This window comes from Muscardinus avellanarius (genome assembly GCF_963383645.1).
Source record: "Muscardinus avellanarius genome assembly, chromosome: 12".
NCBI lineage: Eukaryota > Metazoa > Chordata > Mammalia > Rodentia > Gliridae > Muscardinus > Muscardinus avellanarius.
Genome location: NC_137798.1, coordinates 7,776,981 through 7,802,967, shown reverse-complemented (window position 1 = coordinate 7,802,967; position 25,987 = coordinate 7,776,981). Strand labels below are relative to the sequence as shown.

The window sequence follows — 25,987 nt, the reverse complement described above, 5'->3', positions numbered from 1 at the left end:
TCACCAGCCAGGCCATCCGGAAAGTGCAGCTGGGAAGGAAAGGCCTGCCGCAGGAAAGGCTCTGCTGTGCACACCTAGAGCTGCCAGACGCCTACAGCTTTGTCTGTTGCGCCGTGACCTGTGGATGACACGGTAACCACTGCCTCAAGCCCTCTGCCAGACTCTGCTCATTCAGGAAGGAAGCCCATTAGGTGATGTCAGGCACTGTCTCATGTATGTTAAGGGGTAGCCTGGCCAAATGACTCCCAGCGACACAAAATATCAGGATTAAGGAGAGATTTGGTATCCAGGGACCCCAGATACTCAAAAAGCAATGACAGCAGACACTAATGTGCGCAAAACATGCAGAGTATGGACACCTCCCCTGGTCCTGTGATTAGTTGCAAGGAAGAATGAGGGAAAATACCTAAAAGGTGATTTCTGCTTAGGCCTGAGAAGTGATGTCATTAACTGGCTTAATTTCATTTTTCTCATCCAACATATAATTATTGACCATCAACTGCATGCTGGAGACAGTATTCAGTTGGTGTCGGAGTATAGTGATAGCTGTCCTTGAATCATGATCCTCCTGTCTCAGCCCCCCAAAGACTGGGATTAGAAGCATCCTCAGCTACTTAGTGAGGCTCTTTGCAACTTAGTGAGACCCTGCTTCAAAATAAAGAATAAAAAATAGGGCTGGAAAACTCCACATCCTGTATCAACCGCAGTCATCAGGAAAGGCACCTCCTTCAGGAACATGCTGACAGATATCTCCCCCAACCTGGGACTGAAAAAGCAGCTTCACACCTGGCAGCCAAGGCCCTTAAGCCAGGAGACCAAGTCCTCCTCAAGTGGGGCAACCAAACATCTACAACCACGGTGGACTGGGCCCTTTACAGTGATCCTCACTACACCTACTACGGCCAAACTGCTGGGGAACCCTAACTGGCATTACCTTACTTGGCTAAAAGGCCTCTGTTACCACCACCTCATGACAAATTCTCCTGTACAATGTCGGAGCCCACCAAGCTTCGTTTTTCTTGGCATAATTCTCTTTAATGATTTTATTTCAGCAGGCCCACCTGTTTTTGTCTGGAAATTTACTGTACAGGAGGCCTATTTGCCTGTCTTTCATAAAATGTTGGACCAGCCACAAGGTGGGATCAGCGCAGTGCTCTCCCTCCCTGGATGCCAGACAGCCATAAATGTTAAACTGTCTCTAAAATCTGTTACTGATGCTCCTGACCCAATAGCATGTTTTCCATTTGACCAGACTGACCTATAATTACTTATTGCTGAAAAGGGTGCTGCGTGTCTCTTTCTGAGGAAAACTGCTGCTATTACATTAATGAATCTGGTCTAGTGGAAGAGAATCTCTAAACCCTGACCAAGTTAAGTGAGAATCTAAAAACACAATATTGACAGTCTACCCAAGGGCCAGTGACTGCTGGGATCTTTCCCCTCCTTGGACCTGTTCTCATGATTTGCCTTTTTTTTAGTAACCCCTTGTCTGCTAAAGTTCATTCAAGCATGCATTACCGAGCTGTCCAGGATAACTTCCAATCAACTTCTGCTGCAGCCATACTCCCACCTGCTCACCTTCCAAATGACCCGACCTCTCCTGGCCAAGGGGCCCCTATAACGACATATCCTCTGACAGCAGGAAGTAGTTATCGACTCGGTCATCACCCAATATCACCAAAAGGCCAGGATGATAGGTCAGGTCCCTTATCCCTCCCTCATCTCCTCCTGGGTCCCTCCCCATCCCCTCATGGGCAGCTAGGAAAGGAGGCAGAACCCTGGAAGCCAGAAGCAGAGATGTCATGAGACTACAGATGTCGTGGGGCAGACCCCAGATTTCACGAGAGGAGCGGCATTCCCACGCTGCTAGCCCCCACCCCCAAGACCTCGGCTACATAAATACCCTCATGTCCTCTCTGCGGCATGACTCTGCTGACCGTGAATCTGCTGACTGGTCATCGGTCCCTTCCCCCACAGTCAGCAGACCTCACCCAAAGGTGCCAGTTAATTAAAGAGGCCTGGTCTCACACAAAAACTTGGCTGATTTTTGCCTCCTTTGTGACCCCCAACTCAATTTCAACATTACAATTAAAAACTATATGTTCCTAATGAAACAATTCATGTCTCTCATATGCCTTACTCGTGAGTAAAAGCAATAAAAAATGACAGTATCATGGCAACTCTAGAGATAAATCTCATCGTGTACCAAATATTTATGAGAGTATTATATTAGGGGAAGAGATTATGCCTTATTTAACTCTGTAGTCTCTTGCCGGGCGTGGTGGCGCACGCTTGTAATCCCCGCACTTGGGAGGCAGAGACGGGAGGATCACGCAGGTTCGAAGCCAGTCGCGCTGGCTTAAGAGACCCTGTTTCCAAATAAAAATATAAGAAAATAGGTCTGGGAATATAGCCCAGAGGTAGAAGGGCTTCCAGTAACCACAGTACCACCAAAAAACAAAACAAAACAAAACAAAAACCTCTGTAGTCCCAAGGTATAACACTCTACCTAAACACAGTAGGCTTTTTTTTTTTTTTTTTTTTTGCAGTACTGGGGATGGAACCCAGGGCCATTCTACCTCTGAGCTACACCCCAGCCCTATTTTTTATTCTTTATTTTGAAACAGGGTTTCACTGAGTTGCAAAGGGCCTCACTAAGTAGGAACTGAAGCTGTCTTCAAACAATGATCCTCCTGTCTCATTTAATAAATGTCTGTTAAATGAAAGAATGAACAAATGAACAAATATAGAACTTCTCAAGAGAACACTAAAAACAAGTTATTACTAGTTCCCTAGGGCCGCAGTAACAAACCACTGCAGACTATGTGTATTGTAACAGCAGACCTAGATTTTCTTGCAATTCTGGAGGTGAGAAATCTAAAATCCAGGTGTCTGCAAGGCTGCAATCCCTCTGGAGGCTCTTGAGAGAGACCTGCACCTGTCATTTATCCCAGCTTCTGGTAGCCTCAGGCATTCCTTAGTGTACAGCTATAGATCTGCCTCCATCTTTATATTACGAGAGAGAGAGAGAGAGAGAGAGAGAGAGAGTGTGTGTGTGTGTGTGTGTGTGTGTGTGTGTGTGTGTTACTAGAGATTAAACCTAGGAGCACTCCAAAATACACCCTCAGTCCTAATTTATTTTTATTTTGAGACAGAGTCTCATTCCATTGATAAAGGCCGCCCTCCTCTTGTCTTGGCCTCTCAGTACTCGGATGACAAGCATATACCACCATACCCAGCTCACATTACCTTCTTTTCTCTTTTTCCCTCCCCTTCTCTTATAAAGATACTTGTGGTTGGGTTTAAGACCCACACTAATCTGAAACCATCTTATCTCAAGATCTTAATTATATCTGCAAAGACCATTCTTTTTAAATAAAGGGGTAGGGTAAACATTCAACTATAACCTTAGGATACAGTGCAGTCTCAGTTATTTTAAAATGAATTTCATATTGAGAAGTAGAGAGGATAAAGTAAAAAGAAAAGAAGAAGAAGCATTAAAATTAATTGTGGTTCACTCAGATCTGGATGGTGAGACCAAGAGAAACTTTTATATTTCTTTTTTTTTTTTTTTTTAGTGTGTATGGTACTGAGGATTGAACCCAGGGGAAGTCTACTTCCAAGCTACATCATCAGCCCTATTTTTTAATTCTTTATTTTTGAAACAGGGTCTCACTAAGTTGCAGAAGGCCTCACAAAGTAGCTGAGGCTAGCCGCAAACCTGAGATCCTGCTGTCTCAGCCTCCCAAGCGCTGGGATTACAAGTGTACGCCACCATGCCTGGTTATATGTAAATTTTAAATACACAGAAGAAATTATCTCTTTGTCTAAGCAAAATACTAGTGTAATAAAAATGTTCTGCAAGGAAAATTTGATGAGGGCTAGGTAGTTTGTGGCAGAAGGACGGGCTCAGCGAGATGGCAACCCAGATGGTGGGGGGAGAAGAATTCCTTTATTTCTGCTCAGAGGACTAAAGTCTGAAGCCTGTGCCAAGACTGCCTGCTGCCTCGGCATCTATGTGTTGAGACCCCACTCCACATAGTTAATCGGCAATAAGCCCCGAGAAGGAGGTGTCGTCTCTGGCCAAAGTACCCCCCACTTTTAGATACCCTTCATGACTATTATTTTCTTGGTAATGATTCCTTTTAACTCTCTACGCGAATTGCTCCGGTGATGTGAGACCAGGACTATGAAAGAGATTGAGTCCGTGAAAATAAATTCTCTAATAATTTGTCTAAACGCCCTTGGCTTTGCTCAATAATAATGAAAAACTGGCCAGAACTCAGATGCTGTGATAAGCATTCCAGCTGCAGCAATCACAAAGGGTCTCCGACCCTCATTCCTATCACTAACTTAGGTTAAGCCATTAACTCTAGTAAGCTAACTCTGTTTACCCTTGAGATCCTGCCTAGAGACAGAGAAGATAAAACTTTGTGTGTGACTTCGAAGCAATTTAGTTGATGAACAACTTAGTTGCCCAAATACAATAGAGCCAAGGAGAAAGATTGTTGACTTTTACGCCCAGTGTGAGCATCCCCGGAGACAGAGAGACTGGCCGCATGGTTAGGAATATGACAAAATAAAGGACAGACGTTCTAAATATATATGTATGAAGGAAAGGAAATACCGTAAGAGTAAGAAAAGCATTTTTGCATGAAGAAGAGCGTATCATAAGAAAGTCCCAACTGGGAAAGAAAGGAATTAGAAGGTTAGAAGCAGGTTGCAGAGAGTTTGTGACAGGGAAATGTATTATTAAAGATGGATAGGCTTTTAATAGGCTTGTTGTCTAAAGAAGAGTGCTCAGCAGTTAAGGAAATACATCTGACAATTAAATCCAAGAACTTTGTGGTGTTGTTTGTGGTGTTTTGTCTGCCAAACTGTGTTGTGAGTTTGCTTAAGCTTTCAGATTTACAAGATAAGATGCCAACACCTGAAGAAATTCCATCACATCCACCTGAATCACCACATCTCCCCACACTTGCTATATGAACTGAGCCCAAAAGATGGAAAGTTCCAAGAAAGTTAAAGAAGATTCCCCGAGAAGCCTCCAAGCCTTGGGCGTGCCTGTCTCTTTTGGGAGGTCGCCCTTTGGAACTGCTTATCTGCAAGACCTGGGAAAGAATCCGGAGCTAATCTCTCGAAGGCCAACAGCCAGCTGAAGGACTAGTTTTATTACCTTTGTTTACATGTCATTCATTATTATTTCACAGTGATTGCATTCACTCCCTTTTCTCTTATTATTAACTTTACTGGTGAAGGGTATAAATTTTGGGGGTTTTTGTAATAAAGTGTCATTGGCTCAAGAAGCCTTTGTCCACCTCAGGTTCTTTCCAAAGCATCGTACCTAAAAACTTAAGGAATTCATAGAGGGGAAAGAACCGCTGCAGATAAGTTTCTGCAGAACTTCACCTGCCTTTTGCCCCATCTTTCTGAGGATTTGACCGGGAGCGGACAATAACGACCCGACTGAGTTTAGTCTGCAACAGCCTGAGTTCCAAATGGCATCAGCATATAGGTTACGTGGCCTCGGGGCAATGGGGCACTTCCTGATTGGCTTGACAGGTGCGAAAGGTGGGTTAGGTTTCAATTTATTTCCCTGAGCCAGATTTCTTCTAGCTGCTCCTGAAATGGTTTAAATGGTGCTGTGGGATCCTTTTCTTATTCAACTAAAGTTTGTTGAATAGGAAAATTAAAACTAATAGGCAGTTTGGTGCAGCCTTAACAAATCTTTATTACAAAATCAATAGAAGATAAAAAGAGAAGAGAAGGAAAAAGCAGCATGCTGGCACGCACGCTGGAGAGCCCGAAAATGGAACTCTCTCCCTCCTGGGACCCCAGCCCTTAAGTAGATTTGGTATTGGTATCTTCTTATCAGCATTACCAAGACAACAGGCTAGTAACTTATTTCTTAGACAGGTGATGCCTCTTTGCCTCCGGACTGTGCACTTATTAAGTGTAGGGGTTAAGAATCTACCTGGCCTTTTCCTCTATTGTATTGGGCAGTATTGGTTCCTCATCACCTGTGGGTGTTTTGAAACAACACATGGAGTTTATCTTTGCTATTCCTAGGCCAGGCCACAGAGGAGAAGAGGTAAACAGAGGCACTGATTGCCTCTATATATTTTTAGGGCTAAAGGCCTTGTCTCTAAAGCTTTTACTATAGTCTAACCATTAGAACGAAGGGCAAAGAGAGAGAGGAACTCTGCATTGAAACAGCTGCCGCCCCTCCCTGCCTGAGTGCCTGCTTAGCATCCAGCATCTGACTGCTTTTTACATTTTGGAAATTGATACCAAAGCAATTTTCCAATACCGGCACACAGCTTAGGCTCCACATGGTGGGTACAGGGCGGTGCCATCTTAGGCTTCTGTCTCAGTTAATCAAATGCTATTAAAACATGGATTTGGTATAGACAATCTTTGTGCTCTGACTGAAGCCAAATTTATTCACTACAACAGTGTGATATCTTTTCGCTTCAGATATGAATATCTTTAGAAGATTCCTTTTTTGTGTGGTACAGAGGATGGAACCCAGGTGCATTCCATTTCCAAGCTATATTCCCAATCCTATTTTTTATTCTTTATTTTGATACAGGGTCTCACTGAGTTGCAAAGGGCCTCACTCAGTATTTGAGGCTGTCCTCAAACAGTGATCCTCCTGTCTCAGCCTCCCGAATGCTGGGATTACAAGCATGTGCCACCACGCCTGGCTAGAAGACTCTGCTTTTAAAGTTAATGTTCTAACATCTCCATGGCCTTTGTGGTTCAGGTTTGGATTTCCAAAAAGAAGTTCTGGACTTCCTCCCTGCGACAACTAAGAAGAAGGGCTTCAACCTGCTTCAAAAGAAGAGAGAGATCCTAGTTTTAAAGTCTACATAAAGTTTGATGGCTTTTTTTGTTTGAGTTTACCTGTTTATTTGTTTGTTTGTTTGTTTTGTACTGAGGGTTGTACTGAGGCATTCTACTTCTAAGCTACCCTCCCAGCCTTTTTTATTTTATAATTTTGAAACAGGGTCTCACTAAGGTCTCACTAAGTTGCTGACACTGGCCTTGAACCTGTAATCCCCCTGTCTCAACTTTCCAAGTACTGATATTACAAGGCCGATGCCACCGCACCCAGCCAAATTTTCTGTATTTTGATGTTCACTGCCGCCTAAGGTAAGTGTGCCACACTTCCTTATTTGGGGCAAGTAGCAACGATGTGTTCGCATTCAGAGCTGAGGAAGACTCAGACTACATTGAATGCTAAAAGGGAGATAAGTACAAGGAACCCTGGCCACATTGAATGGTAAATGGGGAAAGAGGTTAAAATGGCCAGACGCAGAGGAGAACTTGGGGGGAAGAATATGGGGGGCCGTTCACATCATTAGCCAAGGGGTTTGTGATGCAGACCTCCTTCATCATCTCCTCCACAAAACCTGCAGTCAACTCTACATCACTCTGTAAGGCTGTTGTGGGAGGGGGCTCTCTGCAGGAGCCTCAGGGAGCAGCTGGCATCTGGGTTACATAAACTAACAAAAAATGATGGGATGCCACTGAAAACGCATGTGCAGAGCTCGGGAAGCCTTAGAGCGCCCTGCTATTTCAAGATGCACCTCATTGAGAGACATAGTCACCATTTAGAAATTTAACCTTTAAAAGAATTGTATCTATGCAACAGAATAATTGATTACCATGGAAAATTGTTCATGGGAACTGTAACAATCACATGGCTCTCACGCAGAAACCAGCCCATTGGCAAACGGACCCTTCCGTCTGCAAAGCTAACAAGCAGAAACTGCCCAAGAAATGATCGTGCCAAAGCTTAGGAAATTGAAATTAGTTTATTGAGAGGGAAATGATTTTTGAAGCACTTTGGTTGTGAGTTATCAGCATGAGTTAAAAATTAATTCCTCTTTTTGATGTTTAAAAATTAATTCCTCTTTTTTTTTTTTTTTTTTTTGGTGGTGGTACTGGGGTTCCTGGAAGCCCTTCTATCTCCGGGCTATACTCCCAGACCTATTTTTTACATTTTTATTTGGAAACAGGGTCTCCTAAGCCAGCGCGCGGCTGGCTTCGAACCTGCGCGATCCTCCTGTCTCCGCCTCCCAAGTGCGGGGATTACAAGCGTGAGCCACCACGCCCGGCTAATTCCTCTTTTTGACGTTTAAAAATTAATTCCTCTTTTTGACCTTCACAGCATCCAAACGGTACTTAAGGCAACTATCATTTGTTTGCTTTTGAACCCATTGATATTTAAAACCATAAAAATATGTTTTATTAACATTTTTTAAAAGAAAAGAAGAAGAATCCATCTTTTTCCCCTTAAATTTTTCTTTCAAAGCTGCAGGTCTCTTCATGTAGACCCTAAATAGCTGTCCCTAGATGCACTGGTATGATCATAATGTAAAAATAATACGGGTGGGATGGCTATCATAAAAGAAAAATCTCAGCCGGTATGGTGGCACACACTTGTAACCCCAGTACTTGGGAGGCTGAGATGGAAATATCACAGGTTCGTGGCCAGCCTCAGCAATTCAGTGAGGCCCTTTGCAATTTAGGAAAACCCTGTTTCAAATTAAAGAATGAAATAGGGCTGAGATGTAGCTCCAAAGTAGAACCCGATGCCTTTGGGTTCAATCCACAATACCACAAAAAGAAAAAGAAAAATCTCAGAGAGTTGGTCCTCTTGTCTGGATTTAACGACAAAAGTCCTGCTTTGATCGCAAACCTACCATTGAGATAACTTAATAGACGTGCATCATTCCTCCCAGGGGACCAAGAGAGTCATACTCTCCCACTTACGAGACACACTCAGACATACTTAATGTGCATCCACTGCAGACAAAATAAATGGAATGGTCTTTGATACTTTTTGTTGCAGGTACTCAAAAAAAAGCAAGAGCCCATTTAATAAGAATAATAATTTACTCTTACCTGAGATGGAATTTTTTTTTTTTTGCAGTACTGAGAATGGAACCCAGAGACATTCTACCTCCAAGCTACACCCCCAGCCCAAATTTTTATTATTTATTTTGAAACAGGGTCTCACTAAATTGCTGGGGCTGGCTGTGAACAGAGATCCTCCTATCTCAGCCTCCAAAATGCTGGGATTACAAGTGTGCGCCACAACGTCCAGCTGAGACTGACATTGTTAATAAAACTCAGCAGAAGAAAATGTCTCATATGAAGAACTATCCCATGCCCCTTCCTGGGTAGGTTATTCCCAAGAATTCAACAATAAATTGATAGATCTCGTTACCATTGATTTGCATGCCTCTTCCCTGGCAAGCCAAAGGAAGCCCTTTGTAGCTGCCTGGAGGATCTACTAACCACACTTCTAAATTACTGTCCAAATCTACTACAGAAACTCCACCAACCAGGACTGATATATACTTCACATTGAGTGCTATATAAAGTTAGTCATTCCTGTAAAAAAAAATTTCAAACTATTTCATAATATTGTTATTTGGGGACTTACATGTGGCCCTAATACATTTTTAAGGCAGTCCATTTAGAGCACGTTTTTTTTTTTCTTTCATCTTGTGTTATGATTAAGAAAAGATAAATTTGGAACTTGTTGGTATTCTAAAAGTCATCCACCCAGAAGGCTCCCAAATTTGATAAAACTGAAACCTTCCAGGTTTTTAATATTCCAAACCTGGTCCCACTCACCCCTGAATCCTGGATGCGTTGAGGAAGCTTATTGCCAATAGACTCTGCAATAATGTTCCGGGTTCTAGTTACTTATGGTATAGAAAATCGTGGGTTTGTGTAACCATTCTAAGTGATTTTCAGGAGTATGTCACGAAGGCAAAGTCTTATGGAAAAGGGCAACTTCGTTCATTTAGAGAGATGAAGAAATTACATTTTAAAATTGAAAGCAGACTAAACATTTAAATAAGGGGTAAATGGTTACGTGAATTAGGAAACGTGTGCTCAATGGAATGTCATGCAGCCCTTAAAAGTCATGCGCAGAAAGTCCATATAAAGCCATGGAAAATGATAATGATGTGAGGGAAAAAGAGAAGGATAAAAATATACACACATAACTCTAAGAGATCTTGGCAAAGGAAAAAAAAAAGATGGGGAGGAAACACAAGCAAAGAGTGGCGGTTCCTTCTGGCTTGTAGAAGAGAAGATGTCCTTTTCTTACTTTGACTTTTTCTTACTTTCCAAACTTCACTTAACAAGGACATGTTGCTTTCACAATGGAAAATAATACATACTAAAAAAAAAAAAACTAAAGCACAATCCTAATACTTAATGGCAGTCATGACTCAAAACGGAAAAGTCAACGAGGTGATAAAAAAAAAAGGTTGTTCCTACTGACATAGACTATGTGCGTGCATAATTAGGCATCACCCAGAAACACCACGCTTGAAGAGTACAGGGACAATGCTCTGCGGCCGTCAAATATAACCTTTATCTCTCCCCATGATGCCTGTGGTTTGCCAGAGAAAAATGAGTAGGTCCGATGGGAATGGTTCTGTAAGCGAGCTTAGGAGACTGAAGCAAGCTTACCCACCTCAGGAAAGAAGAAAGAGGGATGCTTTACACAAAGATCTGATGGTAAGGTGCAATGTGAAACTGACAGGAGTCAGGGACACAAAGCGGCTCAAAGAATACACTGGGAAATGTGGAAGAGCTAGGGAATGAAATACACAAGAAAAAGTGATGCTGACTCTGTGAACAGGGGCACAAATGCCTGGGAGAATAAACAGAGAACTCTGAGCTGAGTTTGGGAAGCCAGGCTCCTGGCACAGAGCTTGCTCTCTCTCTAGCAAATTGGGTCTCGTCTAACTAAAGATACAGTGTACAGCAATTCTGTCCAATAGAGAGAGAATGCCAGCCACAAATATGTGATTTTAATTTTTCTAGTAATTACATTAAAAAAGGTTAAAAGAAAAAAAGGTAAACTTCATTTTAATACTATATTTTATTTAACTCAATGTATATAAAAATATAATTACAAAGCCGAGCATGGTGGTGCACGCTTGTAATCTCAGCATTCGGGAGGCTGAGATAGGAGGATCGCAATTCTCAGCCAGCCTCAGCTACTTAGTGAGGCCCTTTGCAACTCATTGAGAGCTGATTCAAAATAAAGAATAAAAAAATAGGGCTGGGGGGTGAAGCTTGGAGGTAGAATGCCCCTGGGTCCCATCCTCAGTACAAAAAAATATATATGTATATGTAGTATGTATGTATTATGTATGTATATACATATACATACATACTATATATACATATATATATATATAATTACATCATGGAATCAAAATAAAATAAATTTTAAGGATAAAAGAGCCTCAATTATTTTATCACGTCTTCAAAACATCATGTATATAGGACTTTATCTCAGTGTGGACCAGACATATATCTAGCTCTCTGTGGCAACATGTGGCTGGTGGCTATTTTACTGGGTAGCAATGAATCTCCACATACCTTTTCAGATATAAAATCTATATGATGCATCCTTGAGGACACTACATGTAATGAAGAAAGAAATAAAAAGAAATAGAAAGAACTAAAAATTTAAATTTCTAGAGGAAAGAAAAACATAGGAAAGCAATTGTTGATTGACAACCATCACAAGCCCTGCTATCCCCCAAAAAAAGTAAATTTACCTCGCAAACTAATTCCTCATAGGCATATTTATTACATGACGAAATTATGCTTACCACTTTAAAATACATAGACTTGATATTCTTGGGGGTCTTTTAAAATGAGAAAGATGTCAGCATAGAGAAAGATATGGATATAGATATGGTTTTGATTAGAGGTCTTTAACCCTGTCAATACCTGAGACTCATCTTGGAAATTAAAAATGCCAGGACTTCACCTATAAGACCCTCAATAATTGCTCTGAGATGTGTTTGGAATGTTCACACACACACACACACACACACACACACACGTATATGTGACATATACATTTATATATTTTATATAGACACATAAATATTTAACTGTCCCAAGTCACTCCAATGTGACTGCCAGTCCAGAAGCACGAGATTAGAGGACCTTTTCAAAAATTCTCAGGGTGCCTTCTACTTAGGTGCCAACTACCTGGCTATTTGCCCCCACAGTGGCCAAACATCGTTAGCAATACCTGAAGAAATGTCCTCTTGTGAAACATCTAAGTATCTATTTACTGATATTCACAATTCCGTCAGAAAACAGCATTTTGTGGCCTGTGGCTAAAAGTGTGTACTTCCTTTAGAGCCATCTGATATGTTTCTATAGTATGAAATAATTCTCCCCCTACTTTATTTTAAAACTAAAGTAGTCGGCAAAAGATTTTTACCAAGTGTTACTGCAACACCCACTTCTTAAATACTTCCACATATAACAATAGTTTGTGCAGATGTGTGCCAATTTGGAAGAACAGAGCGTGAAAGCCAAAGGAGTGAAACTGAAAGGCAGGTTAGAAGGGAAAGGATTAATTGCCTTCCCATGGTTATTTAGCGGCATAAGTTTACAATGTTCAGCGTGATGGTTAGCCAATGCCAAGGACAGAGATCAATAAAGCTCCTAGCACTGAAGGTGTGGGGATTTTATATGTATGTATATGTATATGTACATGTATATAGCATGTATATATATTTTGCTTATGGATAAACTACATATATGTTGTGTAATAATGTTTACATTTACATAATTAGATACAAAGCCCTTTAAACACATAACAAATAGCGGAGTCCTGATCCGTTCACACTTAACCATTGTATCACGAGTAAATAAAACTCTAATTTAGGCTCCTACTTACTGAGGGACCCTGAGCTAGTCACAACTACACAGTAACTACATGATGAATCTAAACATAGCCACCCACTTTCTATGGTTCCAAGTATAGGAGAAGGGGTATCTGAAGAAGAAAAAATTACTGGCCAAAGTTAACACCGTAATCACTTAGATGGACCCAGGTTTTCTGACTGGTACTCTCGATGCAGCCCTTTCTTCCCAGGGGTCTCCCCTCCAGCTCCCTATGCTTTTCCTCATCCAGCACAAGCCAGTGGTGCTAACCTTAGCATGGAGACCAAGAACTAGTCACTAGCACCTGGCAGTGCCCCACCCAGTAGGATGGCCACCCCGAGAAATTCCTATATTCCCCAGACTCCACTTCTATTCTTGGACCGTGACATTCAGGGGCCAAGGTTATATCTACAACACTTTAATATTTTCTGTTAATATCGTCATGGGCTTAACTAGGCATTAAATACTGTCTGGTCTGCTTTCCTAGAGATGCAGCAACTCTGGTGTCCTAGCAACTCCCGAGATGAGCGGTTCACGCGCAAGAGGCTTGTTAAGAAAGTGTTTGTCCTGACACGTGCGTATCTAAGTTCACAGCTGCACAATTCACCATTGCCAAACTATGGAACCAGCCAAGATGTTCATCAACAGAGGAAGGGATTTCAAAACTATGGGATCTGGACACAATGGAGTTTTACTCAGCCATAAGGAAAACACAATTATGTCATTTACAGGGAAATGGATGGAACTGGAGGACATTGTGCTAAGTGAGATTAGTCAGTCACAAAAAACAAGAAATCGGATGCTCTCCCTTATATGCGAAAGCTAAGGAGAAAATGGGTTATAGGAGGGACTCTAGACAAAGGAGAAACCATAGATGAGTAAATAAAGCAACCTGAGGGGATGAGAGGCGGGAAGAGGGAAATTCTCTAATGCACATGATGTACATTAACAAACATCTCAAAGTCAATCACTAAGCCCAACATGAGAAGGAGGGAGGGGGAGGGAACGGGGTGGTAATTGGGGAAGGGCTGAATGAGTGATGTGTGCACCTATGCCTCCACCGTCTTGTACCCCATTAAGATGCATGACTACAGTGCCCCAATAAATTCAATATTCAAAACAAACTTTAAAAAGAACAAGTTTGTGGGAGTAACTAGCTGGTAAGGGGATGAGGTCAGGAATAGTCTCATTCTCTTCCCCGTCTGGAGGGGTGCTCAGGAACAACCATAGCACAAGGCTATGACAAGTTCAAACTCTAGGAAGTGACAGGCACAGAGGCTGGGGCCGCCCGAGAAGACGGGCCATGTGGGCGGAGCCCCGGTGGCACCCGGAAGCCCAGAGGTGAACTCCAAGCTCACAGAGCTTTCTCAGAGCCGAGCCCATTTGATTTCCCCAACACCTTCAACACCTTCAGATCCAAAGAGTGAAAAGCCAGTCTCTACAGCCTGAGCACATTCAGCCAGAAACATTATCCCAGCCACCAGAACTGGATAGAAATGGGAGTTAGAAAATTTAACAGAACCCACTTCGGTAGATTATGCTCATACTTTCCCTCTCTGTCTCTGTCTCTCTCTGTCTCTCTGTCTCTGTCTCTCTGTCTCTCTGTCTCTGTCTCTCTGTCTCTCTCTCCGTCTCTCTGTCTCTCTCTCCGTCTCTCTCTCTGTCTTTCTCCATCTCTCTCTGTCTCTCTCTCCATCTCTCTCTCCGTCTCTGTCTCTCTCTGTCTCTCTCTCATCTCTCTCTGTCTCTCTCCGTGCGCTCGCTCTCTCCTCTCTCTCTCTCTCTCTCTCTCTCTCTCTCCCCCTCTCTCTCTCTCAATAAGGATGCTCACCACAGCTTTGAAAACTCAGCCAACTCCATGATAGGCTCAAGGGACATAAATATGATCAAGAGAGAAAACCACAGATCTAGATAGACCCACAGTTACAGGTAACAATTCAAATGGATAATTTTGCCTGATTTTATACCCAATCTTAAGAATACCCTATTCTTGATGACAGGTGTTTCTCCCTTCAGGTTTACAAAATCAGCCACAATGGTGCTCAGAACCTCATGCCGCATTAAATGACAGAGAGATGCTACCTCATATGGAATTAACAAAAAGCTCAATGAAGCCACAAGAAAAGTAACATGAATACCATTTCTAACAATGTTAATGATAGCAAGCATGTGTGAGACAGTCATCAGATTTCTGGATATCTAAGTTACTGGATAAATCCCAAGGTCTCCAGATAGAAGGCCCGATGTCCAACACTATCCAAGTATTACCACAAAATGTAACTGGTAATTTAAGATGCATGAAAAGATATATGAGGGATGGGCATGGTGGTGCCCGCTTGTAATCCCAGCATTTGGGAGGCTGAGACAGGAGGATCACGGTTCTCAGACAGCCTCAGCTCCTTAGTGAGGCCCTTTGCAACTCAGTGAGACCCTATTTCAAAATAAGAAATAAAAAATAGGGTTGGGGTATAGCTCAGAGGTAGAATACCCCTGGGTTCTATCCCCAGTACTGCAAAAAATAAGAAAGAAAAGATACATGGGGATCATTAGTTCAAATTCATTGTGTTGCTGTACATTTTTTTTTTTTTTTTTTTTTTTGGTGGTACTGGGGAGCCCTTCTACCTTCAGGCTACACTCCCAGAACTTTTTTTTTTTTTTTTGGAAACAGGGTCTCTTAAGCCAGCGTGGCTGGCTTCGAACCTACGCGATCCTCCTGTCTCCGTCTCCCAAGCGCGGGGAATTACAAGTGTGCGCCACCACGCCCGGCTGCTGTACATTTTTAATACACTTTATATGAAATGACATTTTAAAGTAATGAGAGTAATTTTCAAGTGTTCCTTGGAGAATCAGTCAAATCATAACATCAGATCTAACTTGGAGACTTAAGAAGGTTGAGATGTGCAAGAAATACCAGTGAAAGCTACACACCACATGAGCTTCCAGTTCCCACCTCCTACACACAAGATGAGGCCACTGACCACGCACAGAAGCAAGGTCACGCCTGTTACAGCAGCTCGCTTAGCCTCCATAGCGGCTCCTCTGCAAGAGACCCCAGGATAACCTCACCTTACGATGAGGAATCTGATGTTTATAAAGGTTAGGAACATGCCCCGGGCCACAGAGACAGTCAGGGGACAATAGAACCCATACTTAAGTCCCTCTGACTGCAAAGGTTTGGAGTCCTGGCCACCGCACTAGGGTGTCCAAGACTCCAAACCTGCTAACACTGGAAATAGTCCAGGAGGCTCCAGGCATCTTTTTGGCTTGCCGCTGTCACACCAGGTTCACACTTTCCAAGGCTCTGTTCTACTCTCTGGTTTTACAGTAAGACCATTTCTTTTTTTCACTAAACACTATTTTCTACAATAAACCGATAAAAATAAAACCATCAGATTCTAGTTCTAGGAAAGGATTCATCACTTTAATCACTCACTGTCTGGTCTCCCTAAGCCTCCTTCGACATGTTTATCAGGCTTGGGTATTTTTTTCTTAAGAGTGGTTCATTTGTTTTACAATTTTCTCTTTAAAAATGATATTCTTCACAGTATCCCAGTGATTCAAAATCCTCGACTGATGATTTATTGCCAGATTAGAGTTTAAAAATACATTACAAATTCACTTTGCCAGAGGCTATCATTACCAAAAAAAAAAAAAAGTGGGGGGGCAGAGAAAAAAAAGACATAAGAAACAGTGGAAGGGAGTTTTGAAATTTACCTTTTCTAAGTTTTCTGAAGATGTTTTCACTGTTGTTTGTGTATAAATGCTTGTTATGCATTTCTGATTCTAATACTATTCCCACAGATACACTATTAATGAATAAATTTGAATGCAGTATAAGCTGGGAGTGGGGTTCACGCCTATAATCCTACTACCTGGGAGGCTGAAATGGGAGGATCACAGGTTCAAAGCCAACCTCAGCAACTCAGTGAGGCTCACATCAACATAGTGGGACTCTGTTTCCAAATAAAATATAAAATAAAGCTTTGGGATGTAGCTTGAAGACAGAATGCCCCTGAATTCAATTCCCAGCACCACAAAAAAGAAAAAAACAAGAAGCTGGGAGTATAGCTCAGAGATAGAATTCCTCTGGGCTCAACTCCCAGTACCATAAATAATGATTATTATCATATTATTATAATATATATTATCATAATAAATGTAATACAAATTATATGGTAGATAATCTATTATCAGTTCAACTACCAAGGGAATACAACATTCTTATCACTACCATTGACACAACTATGTGTCAGTAGTCTCTAATAATAGTCCCCAGAAAATACCAAATTAAAAATTTCAGATACTCATGATACACCTATTATCTATAAAACACCGCATATGTGCCACTTCTAAATTGTATTAGTTGTAGAAATGAAAAGTGACAAAGATATATCCGTGTCCTACAAAGCAAACCCCAAAGGCATAGCCGAAGAAGCAGAGTCAGTGGTACAAGTATTGGCTGAAACAAGAAAGAAAAGCAAAGATAGAAGGAATCCCACTTTGATTTTTTTAAATAAAGCAAGGTGGAAAAGAAACACACATGCAAGAGAAAGCCACCAATTGTCAAGACCTGTCTCAGGGCCCCAGAAATCTTAATAGCAACCCAGAGAACGCATTTCTTACTTGCAATCAATGAGCACTTCAGACTGCCGGTTATTGACTTGGTTATCGCTCTTGTGGCGGAACTGAAAAATCAAAGTATCAGGAAAGAACATATTAAATTCTATTAAACTCAACCCAAACAGGGACATTGGAATGATTTTTGATTCCTGCGTTTAGGTAACATTGCCATCAGCAGAAGACAATCTACACTTTCCTTGAACCCAGCTGCCTGTTCTAAGTCTATATCAACACTCACCTCACTAAACCCATTCTTGATGTCACCAGCGGAAGAAGTCCAGCCACACGCTAGACCATGATTCCTATTCTCACACACTTTGAGTTGCTCCTAAGAAGCCAATACGCTCTTGACTCTGCCACACAGTCCCATAGTAAACCATAGTAAACCATTCTGATGACTTCACCCAGGAATGGGGCTGCTTCTTCTGTCACATATGTGCTCAATTCTTTACTGGAACATCATTCATTCTGTTTTATGGATGTCTTTGAAGTCGAGAAATTACTTGTAACAACATGTATTTTTATTCTCCAGAAATTCTAATTGTTAACAGTGATCTTGGGAAATACCAAGCATTTAAAACAAAATATTCAGAATGCAATACTGAACCACATTTGGTGCGGATTTATGTTTTAATGCCCAAGTGATCATATTTCTTATTGTGTACTCCAGTAATGTATCTTATGTTGTTTGGAAGAATTCAAATATTATGAGCGCTCCACTAGACTCAGAAATTAGTAGCCATTCAGATAAGCTAAGCAATTAAACAATTAAGATAAGATCAGATAGTAACAGACTAAATTAAAGATGAGTGATATGGAGACAATAGTATAAATAGTAATAGGGTAAAATAGCAACAGATTTATTTCAGCATATTAGCCAACATGCCCAGATGAATAGGAATGGTTTAGGAGATATAAAAATTTGATTTCATAGGCTATAATCATAAGGATAAGTGTTATCTTTTTCAATTCAAAATTTTGTATCAATATCCCAAAATATAAAATGCTTTAACTGACCTCCTCTTTTTCTATACCCCTCTAAAAACCATCCCAATCTTTCTATTGTGCTGTGCCTGATACATACAATTACACATAATGGCAGGTGTAAGTTAATGGATATTAGCAGTAGAAATAATAAAGCTAGCATTTTAATGTGAAAATAATTTATAGTGTTGTAATTTTTAGAAGTAAATTAAGTCAGCCTACTCATTAATGTATAAACTTCTTCCTACCAATAGACCAATAGAAATAGGCACATTTTATCTGGTTTGATGGAGTTGCTAAACATTCACTCAGGATGGGAACATAACCTGTCTGGATTCAGTATGTTCGGTTTTTCCTAGGACTGTGTATTAAGTCTTTGAAATGGAATTGAGATTAGATATCGTTTGGATTGTGCAGAAACCAAAACTCTCTATTGACCTCAATCTCATGTATTTGTATTGGGTTATTGCTTTTTGAATTTTTTGTTTTGTTTTTACCTTTGAAGCTATTTGATTTTACAACTCTTAGGATAATGAGTAAAATATGTGAGAGTGCCTACTTACCAACTCCCAAAACTTAGATAAAGACATATCATAAAGGATAAGTATATTCTCACTGGCTAATGCAACTTACATTCAAAAATAGGTTACACGATCGTTAGCACATTGCTAGCTCTGTATGGGCTTTACTTTTCTCTTCGACATAATGAGGGAGTGAGTCTAATTATTTAAGGTCTTTGGCTTATTAAGAGGCTCTGGTTCTATGATATTTATATTAACAAGAAAAAAATAGGAAAAATAGTTATTATATGGTATTTACCCAGAAAGTTTCATTTTAAATTTCAAAGACCTCTTCACTTTCCATTCTCGAGATTTACAATTGAAATTGAGACCTCCAGTATGCTCAAGTGCTCAAGGACAAATACTTACATAGTCATCAGTGGCATCCTTGACAGCCGTCATAGTTATCACCAGGACCAAAGGCACGATGGTGGTGAACCAGGTCAGAGAGGAGATTTCTGGAATTAGCTGAAGTGAACGTTTCAAATCGTTTAGGACTTTTAAAGCTAAGAAATCTCTCTCTCAAATTTTGTCATTTAATTCTATCTCTTGGCAGAAATTCATGGGGTTACATGGTTAGCTATACAAATGTAAAATGACTTCCACTGATTTTTAGCGCTTTGATTCAATTGTAGAATACATAGAGTAGAAGGACGTCATCCTGCCGGGTTTCAAACTATGTCACAAAAGATAAAAATGTTAAAACAAGTTGAGAAGTTTCTCGAAATCTTTCACAGATGGCGGTCTTTCTCCATGTTAAATGCCACCTTTCTCAACTCTCATCCCAACATTTTTAAATATACTTTTATTGGTGTGTTGTAATAATACTTAATAGTGAGGTTCGCAGTGACAGGAACGTACATGCCCAGGGCACTTGGTTTGTTTTCCCTCTGGATCTCATCCCATGCCTTTCTCTTCTCTGTACCTGTTATTGGAACTGTTATCGGTAATTTTGTATATACACAGAGCATTATTTGAACTTTTTTCTCCATCAAGCCTCTCCCTTCTCCTCCTCTCTCCCTTAAGTGCCCTCCAATGCTCCACTGGAGTCTCTCCTCTTTTATCTGAAGTCCCTTTTGTTCCCAGTTTTTCTCTAGTTTCCACATATTAGAGATATTCTCAACTTTTAATAATTTTACTAACAGTTTTCCTTGTTGGTTTCAAAAGAGAGACCCTTTGAGCATTTACCTTGCACCAGACACTGAGTCAGGTATTTTCCATATATTATATCACTTGGTCCTCAGAAGAGTTCATTGAGTTAGATTCTGTACTATAATTATTTTACAAATACTCCACAGGTTTCATATTGTATGTAAATAACACCCTTTACAAGCTCAACAGAATACATCATGCCTGGTGACCCAGAGTCAGAAAATGTTGCAAAGCTGGGATATAATACCCAGGGCCGAAGTATCTGTGAGGTCAAACACCAGGTCAAGAACACACACCATTAAAATATGAACCCGTCTTGTTGGCTCCAAAGTGAATTCTCTGTGCCTGTACCTGCAATGCCACTCACCTAAGAGAGACATGTAACCGTTGGTGTGACTCTTTAAGACAGGTGGTTCTCAAAAGGGGTGCCTTTTGGAGCTGATGCGGGACTATCAAGCAGGAGAGGATGTCAGTGGATGGAGACTGAGCCCCTTCAAATAATTATAAATAAACCAATTTTATATAGTAGTTTCTACATAAGATGCTTTTGCATTGCAATAACCTCTGTGAGTTAGGTAGGAGTTATGATTAAGTTCCTGTGTTCTACAGCACATTATAGTTTAGAATAATTTATTAAATATTTAATAAGCAACAAGAAGAGAGGGGTTTGAAGGTTCTCAACACAAAGAAATGATCAATGTTTCAGGGAACTGAAATGCTATTACCCTAATTTGATCAATACATATTGTGTGTTTGTGCACGTGTATCAATAAATATGTACACTCTGTCTTATAAATATGTACATTACTATAATAATGTACATATTTATAAATATGTCTTATAAATATGTACATTATTATGTGTTGATTAAAAATCAAAAATTTTTTTAAAGTTAATATGGAGATAAAGCAAAACTCCTCTGAGAATGAGTAAAACACTGGACTGGTAGTGGCAAAGCCAGATTCTATTCCTGGTGTCTCGGTAACTCAGGATAAAAAATTTATGCAGCTCCTCCCCTTTCTGGGTCTCAATTCCTCATCAGCACAAGAAAGGATGTTGGGCTAAACATCCCAAAAGTTTCCTTCCAAATATAAAATTGTGTGGACAAGAGCTTTTGACCATAAGTATGACACAAGGAGAGAAATGAATTCAATGCCCTGGAATGATGTGACAGGTGGCATGAAGAAGCTATGTGGGACAGGGAGGTAGAAGGACATCTTGGGTTCTAGACTTCTCTTCAATAAATGTTGAAGTAAGTTGTTCATTTGTTGCTTGATTTTTGCTCATTTTTGTTTTGCTTTGACTTGGAGTTTTTCTTCCTCAGCAACCGATTTTCCAGTTCTTCCTGATGTTAGTCATATTTCTTAGGGAACTACCTGATCTCCTCTACTTTCAGTCCCATAGTTTTGGTGGGGTGATTCCATTCTGGCTCCAGGTTTCAGTGTATGATTGGCATCAAGCCGAACACTGCCTCAAATTCTTTAGCCATAGTTTTGGAAGAAGGAACCCCAAAGGCTTTTGCTAGGGCAACAGAAAAAAAGTGATTATCTATCTATCTATCTATCTATCTATCTATCTTATATTCGAGTTGAGTTGGAGAGCCAGGAGGATATGGCTAAAGTTGTCAGGGCCACTAGGTAGAGAGAACCTACCAAAGAAGTCCTCATGAAAAATATGAAGGGGAAAAAACATAGAGAGCTGGGCATGGTGGTACATGCTAGGCTTGTATCCCAGCATTCGGGAGACTGAGACAGGAGGATCGAGGTTTATCACCAACCTCAGCTACTTAGTGAGGCCCTTTGCAACTTAGTGAGACCCTGTTTCAAAATAAGAAAATTTTTAAAAAGGGCTGGGGTATAGCTCAGAGGTAGATGCCCCTGGGTTCCTTCCCCAGTACTGCAAAGAGAGAGAGACAGAGACAGAGACAGAGACAGAGACAGAGACAGAGACAGAGTGTGAGTGTTCTATCCTAATGAAATTGCTATTGCCCCTGAATCCAGTCATACTTGAAAGGAGATAGACCCCTAATATGTTCACCTTTTTATTAAGCCAACTTAGTCTTCTGCCACTTATAAACAAAAGATTCTTAATACAAATAGATACTAAAAAATAGTACTCAAAGTTGTTCATCTAAACATTGAATGTCTAATTCATCGTCTTACCTCTTATAATTAATGCAAACCCCAGCAAATTCTGAATCCACCAGTCTTATCAGATCAAGTTATCTAAATAAATACTGAGTAAAAAAAACTGTCTAATATGAACTACTTCTGTGTGTGCACTCACTTTTATTTATCTATGTCTTTTTTCTTTCCAATTTATTTTAGCCTGAATTTTAGTCAGACTGAGAGAAAATTAACCAACTAGCCACTTTACATGTAAAAATTAGTCACCCTTCAGTGGGATAACATAGAGCATACATCATTTATAAATACAGAAAACATGCCATTGTTCTTAGATCGAAATAAAGTTAAGTTCAACAAACTTCTCAGCCTTCGTCAGCGTCAGACTGCATCAGATCTAACAGTCCCCACACTGTCAGAATAAGGGAGATTAAAAAAGAAAGAAAGAAAGAAAGAAAGAAAGAAAGAAAGAAAGAAAGAAAGAAAGAAAGAAAGAAAGAAAGGAGGCCATGAACAGTAATTATTAGGCTCTGGTTTGGTTCAAATAAAGTGCAGGGCTGCATTTTAAAATGACCTCAGTGTTTAAAATGATGAATGTACTGGTTTTTACCCATTCCCAGCACCCCCACATTTAAGAAGAGAAACAGCAATAATAACATTGAAAATCTTGATAAGGACAGTTTTTTCTAATCGTGAGCATTTAGCTGAGTAAATTAAACCACTTTTTCAAATTGTATGAGTACTCTTAGAAGATAATAAAGACAACCTCAATATTACCTGTAATATCAGAAGAAAAAGGAAATAGGCATTTGCCACTCTTTGGAACTGTTCAAATAAGTTAACTGGCAAGAAGGTAAGAATGTTGTACTTGGACGTGTGGATACGGTTATCCTGAAAAAGAAATAGCATCACATTAGTTGGAACCAAGGCACTGCCCTTGTAGCTCTAAAACTTATAAAGCAGAGCATGAATCATGCCAAATCAAGGAAGACAAGTTGGTTATCGGGGAAATGTCCAACTCTCAGTGGCCCAAGAACTTTAACTTTTCCCAAGATGACATGCTCCTGATACTTGGCGAAATTACTGTTCAGCGCCATAAATTCACCCATGATTCAAAAACATTATCAACTAAGATAGTCCACTTCTGAGATACTTTTACCCTTATGCATTCGTTCATCTGATAGGTATTACTTGTGTGCCTACTATATGTAGGCAGTGAACTCATGCTGGGGCCCATGCATTGGAAGGAACTCTGGTGCAAATCATCTGGGCCACCTTCCCAAAATATAACTTTTTAAGAGGACTGATGACAAAGGGCCCCAAGTTGGTCTTCTGTGGTGGGAAACTTACTTGAAAGGCCCCTGTCCCCGTTTAAGAATCAGAAATGTTGGTAAGGTCTTTATTATGAGAAACTCAGATCATCTCCCTGTAGTAACTTGCCATATGTCAAATTCCATCCCTGGAGTCACATAGACAAAGTCTAAGGCCTTCTCATGTTGATAACTCTCAAATATTTGAAGAGCACTCAGAATTCCCCTAAATCTCCTCTGCTCTGATCCACATTCTGACACCCCTCGGCCCTTCTCCATGACTTATTTTATTTTGTAGACATATCTTCCTGGTTAGCCTCTTCCTAATACATCCCATCTTCTCTGTGTCTGTCTTAAAACATAGTGCTTAGATACAAAAAAAAAAAAAAAAAAATTACAGACCTAGCCCAGTCCCTGTAACTTAAGAACTTTGATGGCCTTTGTCTGAACTATCACATTAACAATGCCCTAAAACTTCATTAGCACTTTAGAAATTGTATCTCACTCTGTGTTTACATTGAGTTTTGATCAACTAAAATCTTTAGATCATTTCTACATAAACCACTATTAAGTCAGTTTTTCTTTCCTAAACAGGTACAGTTCATTTTTTTAATATTGATATATAAGATCTTTCATATATTCCTATTTTACCAGCCTAAGTTTTAACTTTGAATGTAGTATCTAACATATTGGGTTTTTCTCACAGCTTTGTATCATTAGAAAATTTCAAATATATACGGTTTATATATTCTTCCAAAGCCATAGACAAATTTTTAAAAAAGGTCAAAAACAAAACAAAATTTATTAAAACAATACAGCTAGGTAAACTAATAGGCATCTTGCTACAGATTAATGTTAGCAAGCACTTTTGTCAGATATAAGACACTAAATATATATTATTTAACCACTTAGAAATCCATCTAACTATACTCCCGTGAGGCTTAACTCTATTTTATCCACAAAGATAACACGGAAAATTTGTAGCAATAAGTCCTGTTAAAATTCAGAATCAAGCCGGGCATGGTGGCACATGCTTGTAATTCCAGCATTTGGGAGGCTGAGACCGGAGGATCCCGGTTCACGGACAGCCTCAGCTACTTAGTGAGGCTCTTTGCAACTCAGTGAGACCCCGTTTCAAAATAAAGAATAAAAAATAGCACTGGGGGTGTATCTCAGAGGTAGAATGCCCCTGGGTTCCATCCTCAGTATCGCAAAAAAAAAATTAATAAAATCAGAATCAACCTTCCCAAGATAAGATTAAATGAGATTATTTAAGCTCCCGGTAATCACTGATACCTGCTTAAAGAATATAAAATCATCTGATAAGCAACCATTTTTAATGTTTACCAGAAACCAAAAAATCCAACTCTGTGATACAAGTCCTGGGCAAGTACGAGGGTTACAAGAAGAGTTTCCAGTTCAGCAGGTCTAATCACGGTGATGTGCTGAAAGTTGTTCTAAAGCTGCAGGGAACTAGTAAGCAGTGTGTTAGCTACTCAAAAGCTAGGCTGGAAAAGAAGGCTGTGGGGACTGTCAATCATGACATGTTTTCCAAAAGAGGGCACTTGGAGAAAATAATAGGGAAAAGGAAAGCTAAGGACAATAAAAAATTAACCCAAAATGTCTCATATTCTATTGTCTTTTCCTTCTAAGTTAAAACTAAATTAGAGGTTAAGCTTTCATCTTGCTAAAAGGACAGATAAGGCATCTGTGTCGGTTCAAAGCCACAGCAGGAATCATAAAGAAACTCTCCTACACAACCGAATTCCACATAGGTAAAGATCCAGTTTTGTGGAAAAGTGATAATGGCGACCAGAAACTCTTAACAATTTTTCTTATGGAGTTAGCTTGACATATAATGATGATTGTGTTTGTTCCCCTGTCTCTGTTGAGGCTTAGTCACAGCTGATGAAACCCCCCCAGCTTTGACTGGGAAGGAGGAGCGAGGGCTCCCCCGCCTGGACAGTCTTCTTTATTTTTTTTCAGTCAAATGGAAAACATGTTTCCTTATCAGAGACTGTTGAGGAAGACCTCAAACCAGGCACATTAATATTTAAGCATTTCAATGAATCAGCATACAGCTAAAATTCAGTACCACTCTCCAAAATCCAGCACAGGAGAGTTTAACTTTTTTTAGAACTTTTCCACTGTGGAACACTAGAAACATCTAATTCAGAAAAGAAGGAAGAGGAGAAAAAAATGGCACTGGAGAATCCATCTATCATCCCTGATGCTAATGGGGTTAGAAGCCATGGCCTTAGTTTCCTGGCCAATTGGCCCCATGATGAAATAAGACTTAAGCACGCCATCATAAGCCAAGCTGGGGGATGGGGGAAGGCCTTCTAAACGTTGGGCTAAAGCCTGCCCTAGAGGAACATGGGAAGCTCATTTCCAAGAGGGAGAAGGGTAAAATGATGCCAAGCCTAGTTATTCTTCCAAGACGGACCCGCAGGTAAACAACTTCAACTCTCACCGGGCAAAATAAAGGAAGTAGAGGCAAGTGCCA

At 40.3% G+C, this 25,987-nt stretch overlaps 1 protein-coding gene across 1 annotated transcript in view; it reads right to left on the bottom strand.

The window, feature by feature from the left end:
• ATP8B4 (ATPase phospholipid transporting 8B4 (putative)) overlaps window positions 1-25,987 on the bottom strand; it is a gene marked incomplete at both ends in the record, with an annotated part of 117,936 nt that overhangs the window by 52,061 nt on the left and 39,888 nt on the right. Inside the window, 3 exons of the mRNA XM_080707016.1 lie at window positions 17,356-17,417; window positions 19,266-19,364; window positions 22,949-23,062. Of these exons, the coding sequence (XP_080563142.1) occupies window positions 17,356-17,417; window positions 19,266-19,364; window positions 22,949-23,062 (275 nt within the window). The remainder of the gene's footprint in view (window positions 1-17,355; window positions 17,418-19,265; window positions 19,365-22,948; window positions 23,063-25,987) is intronic.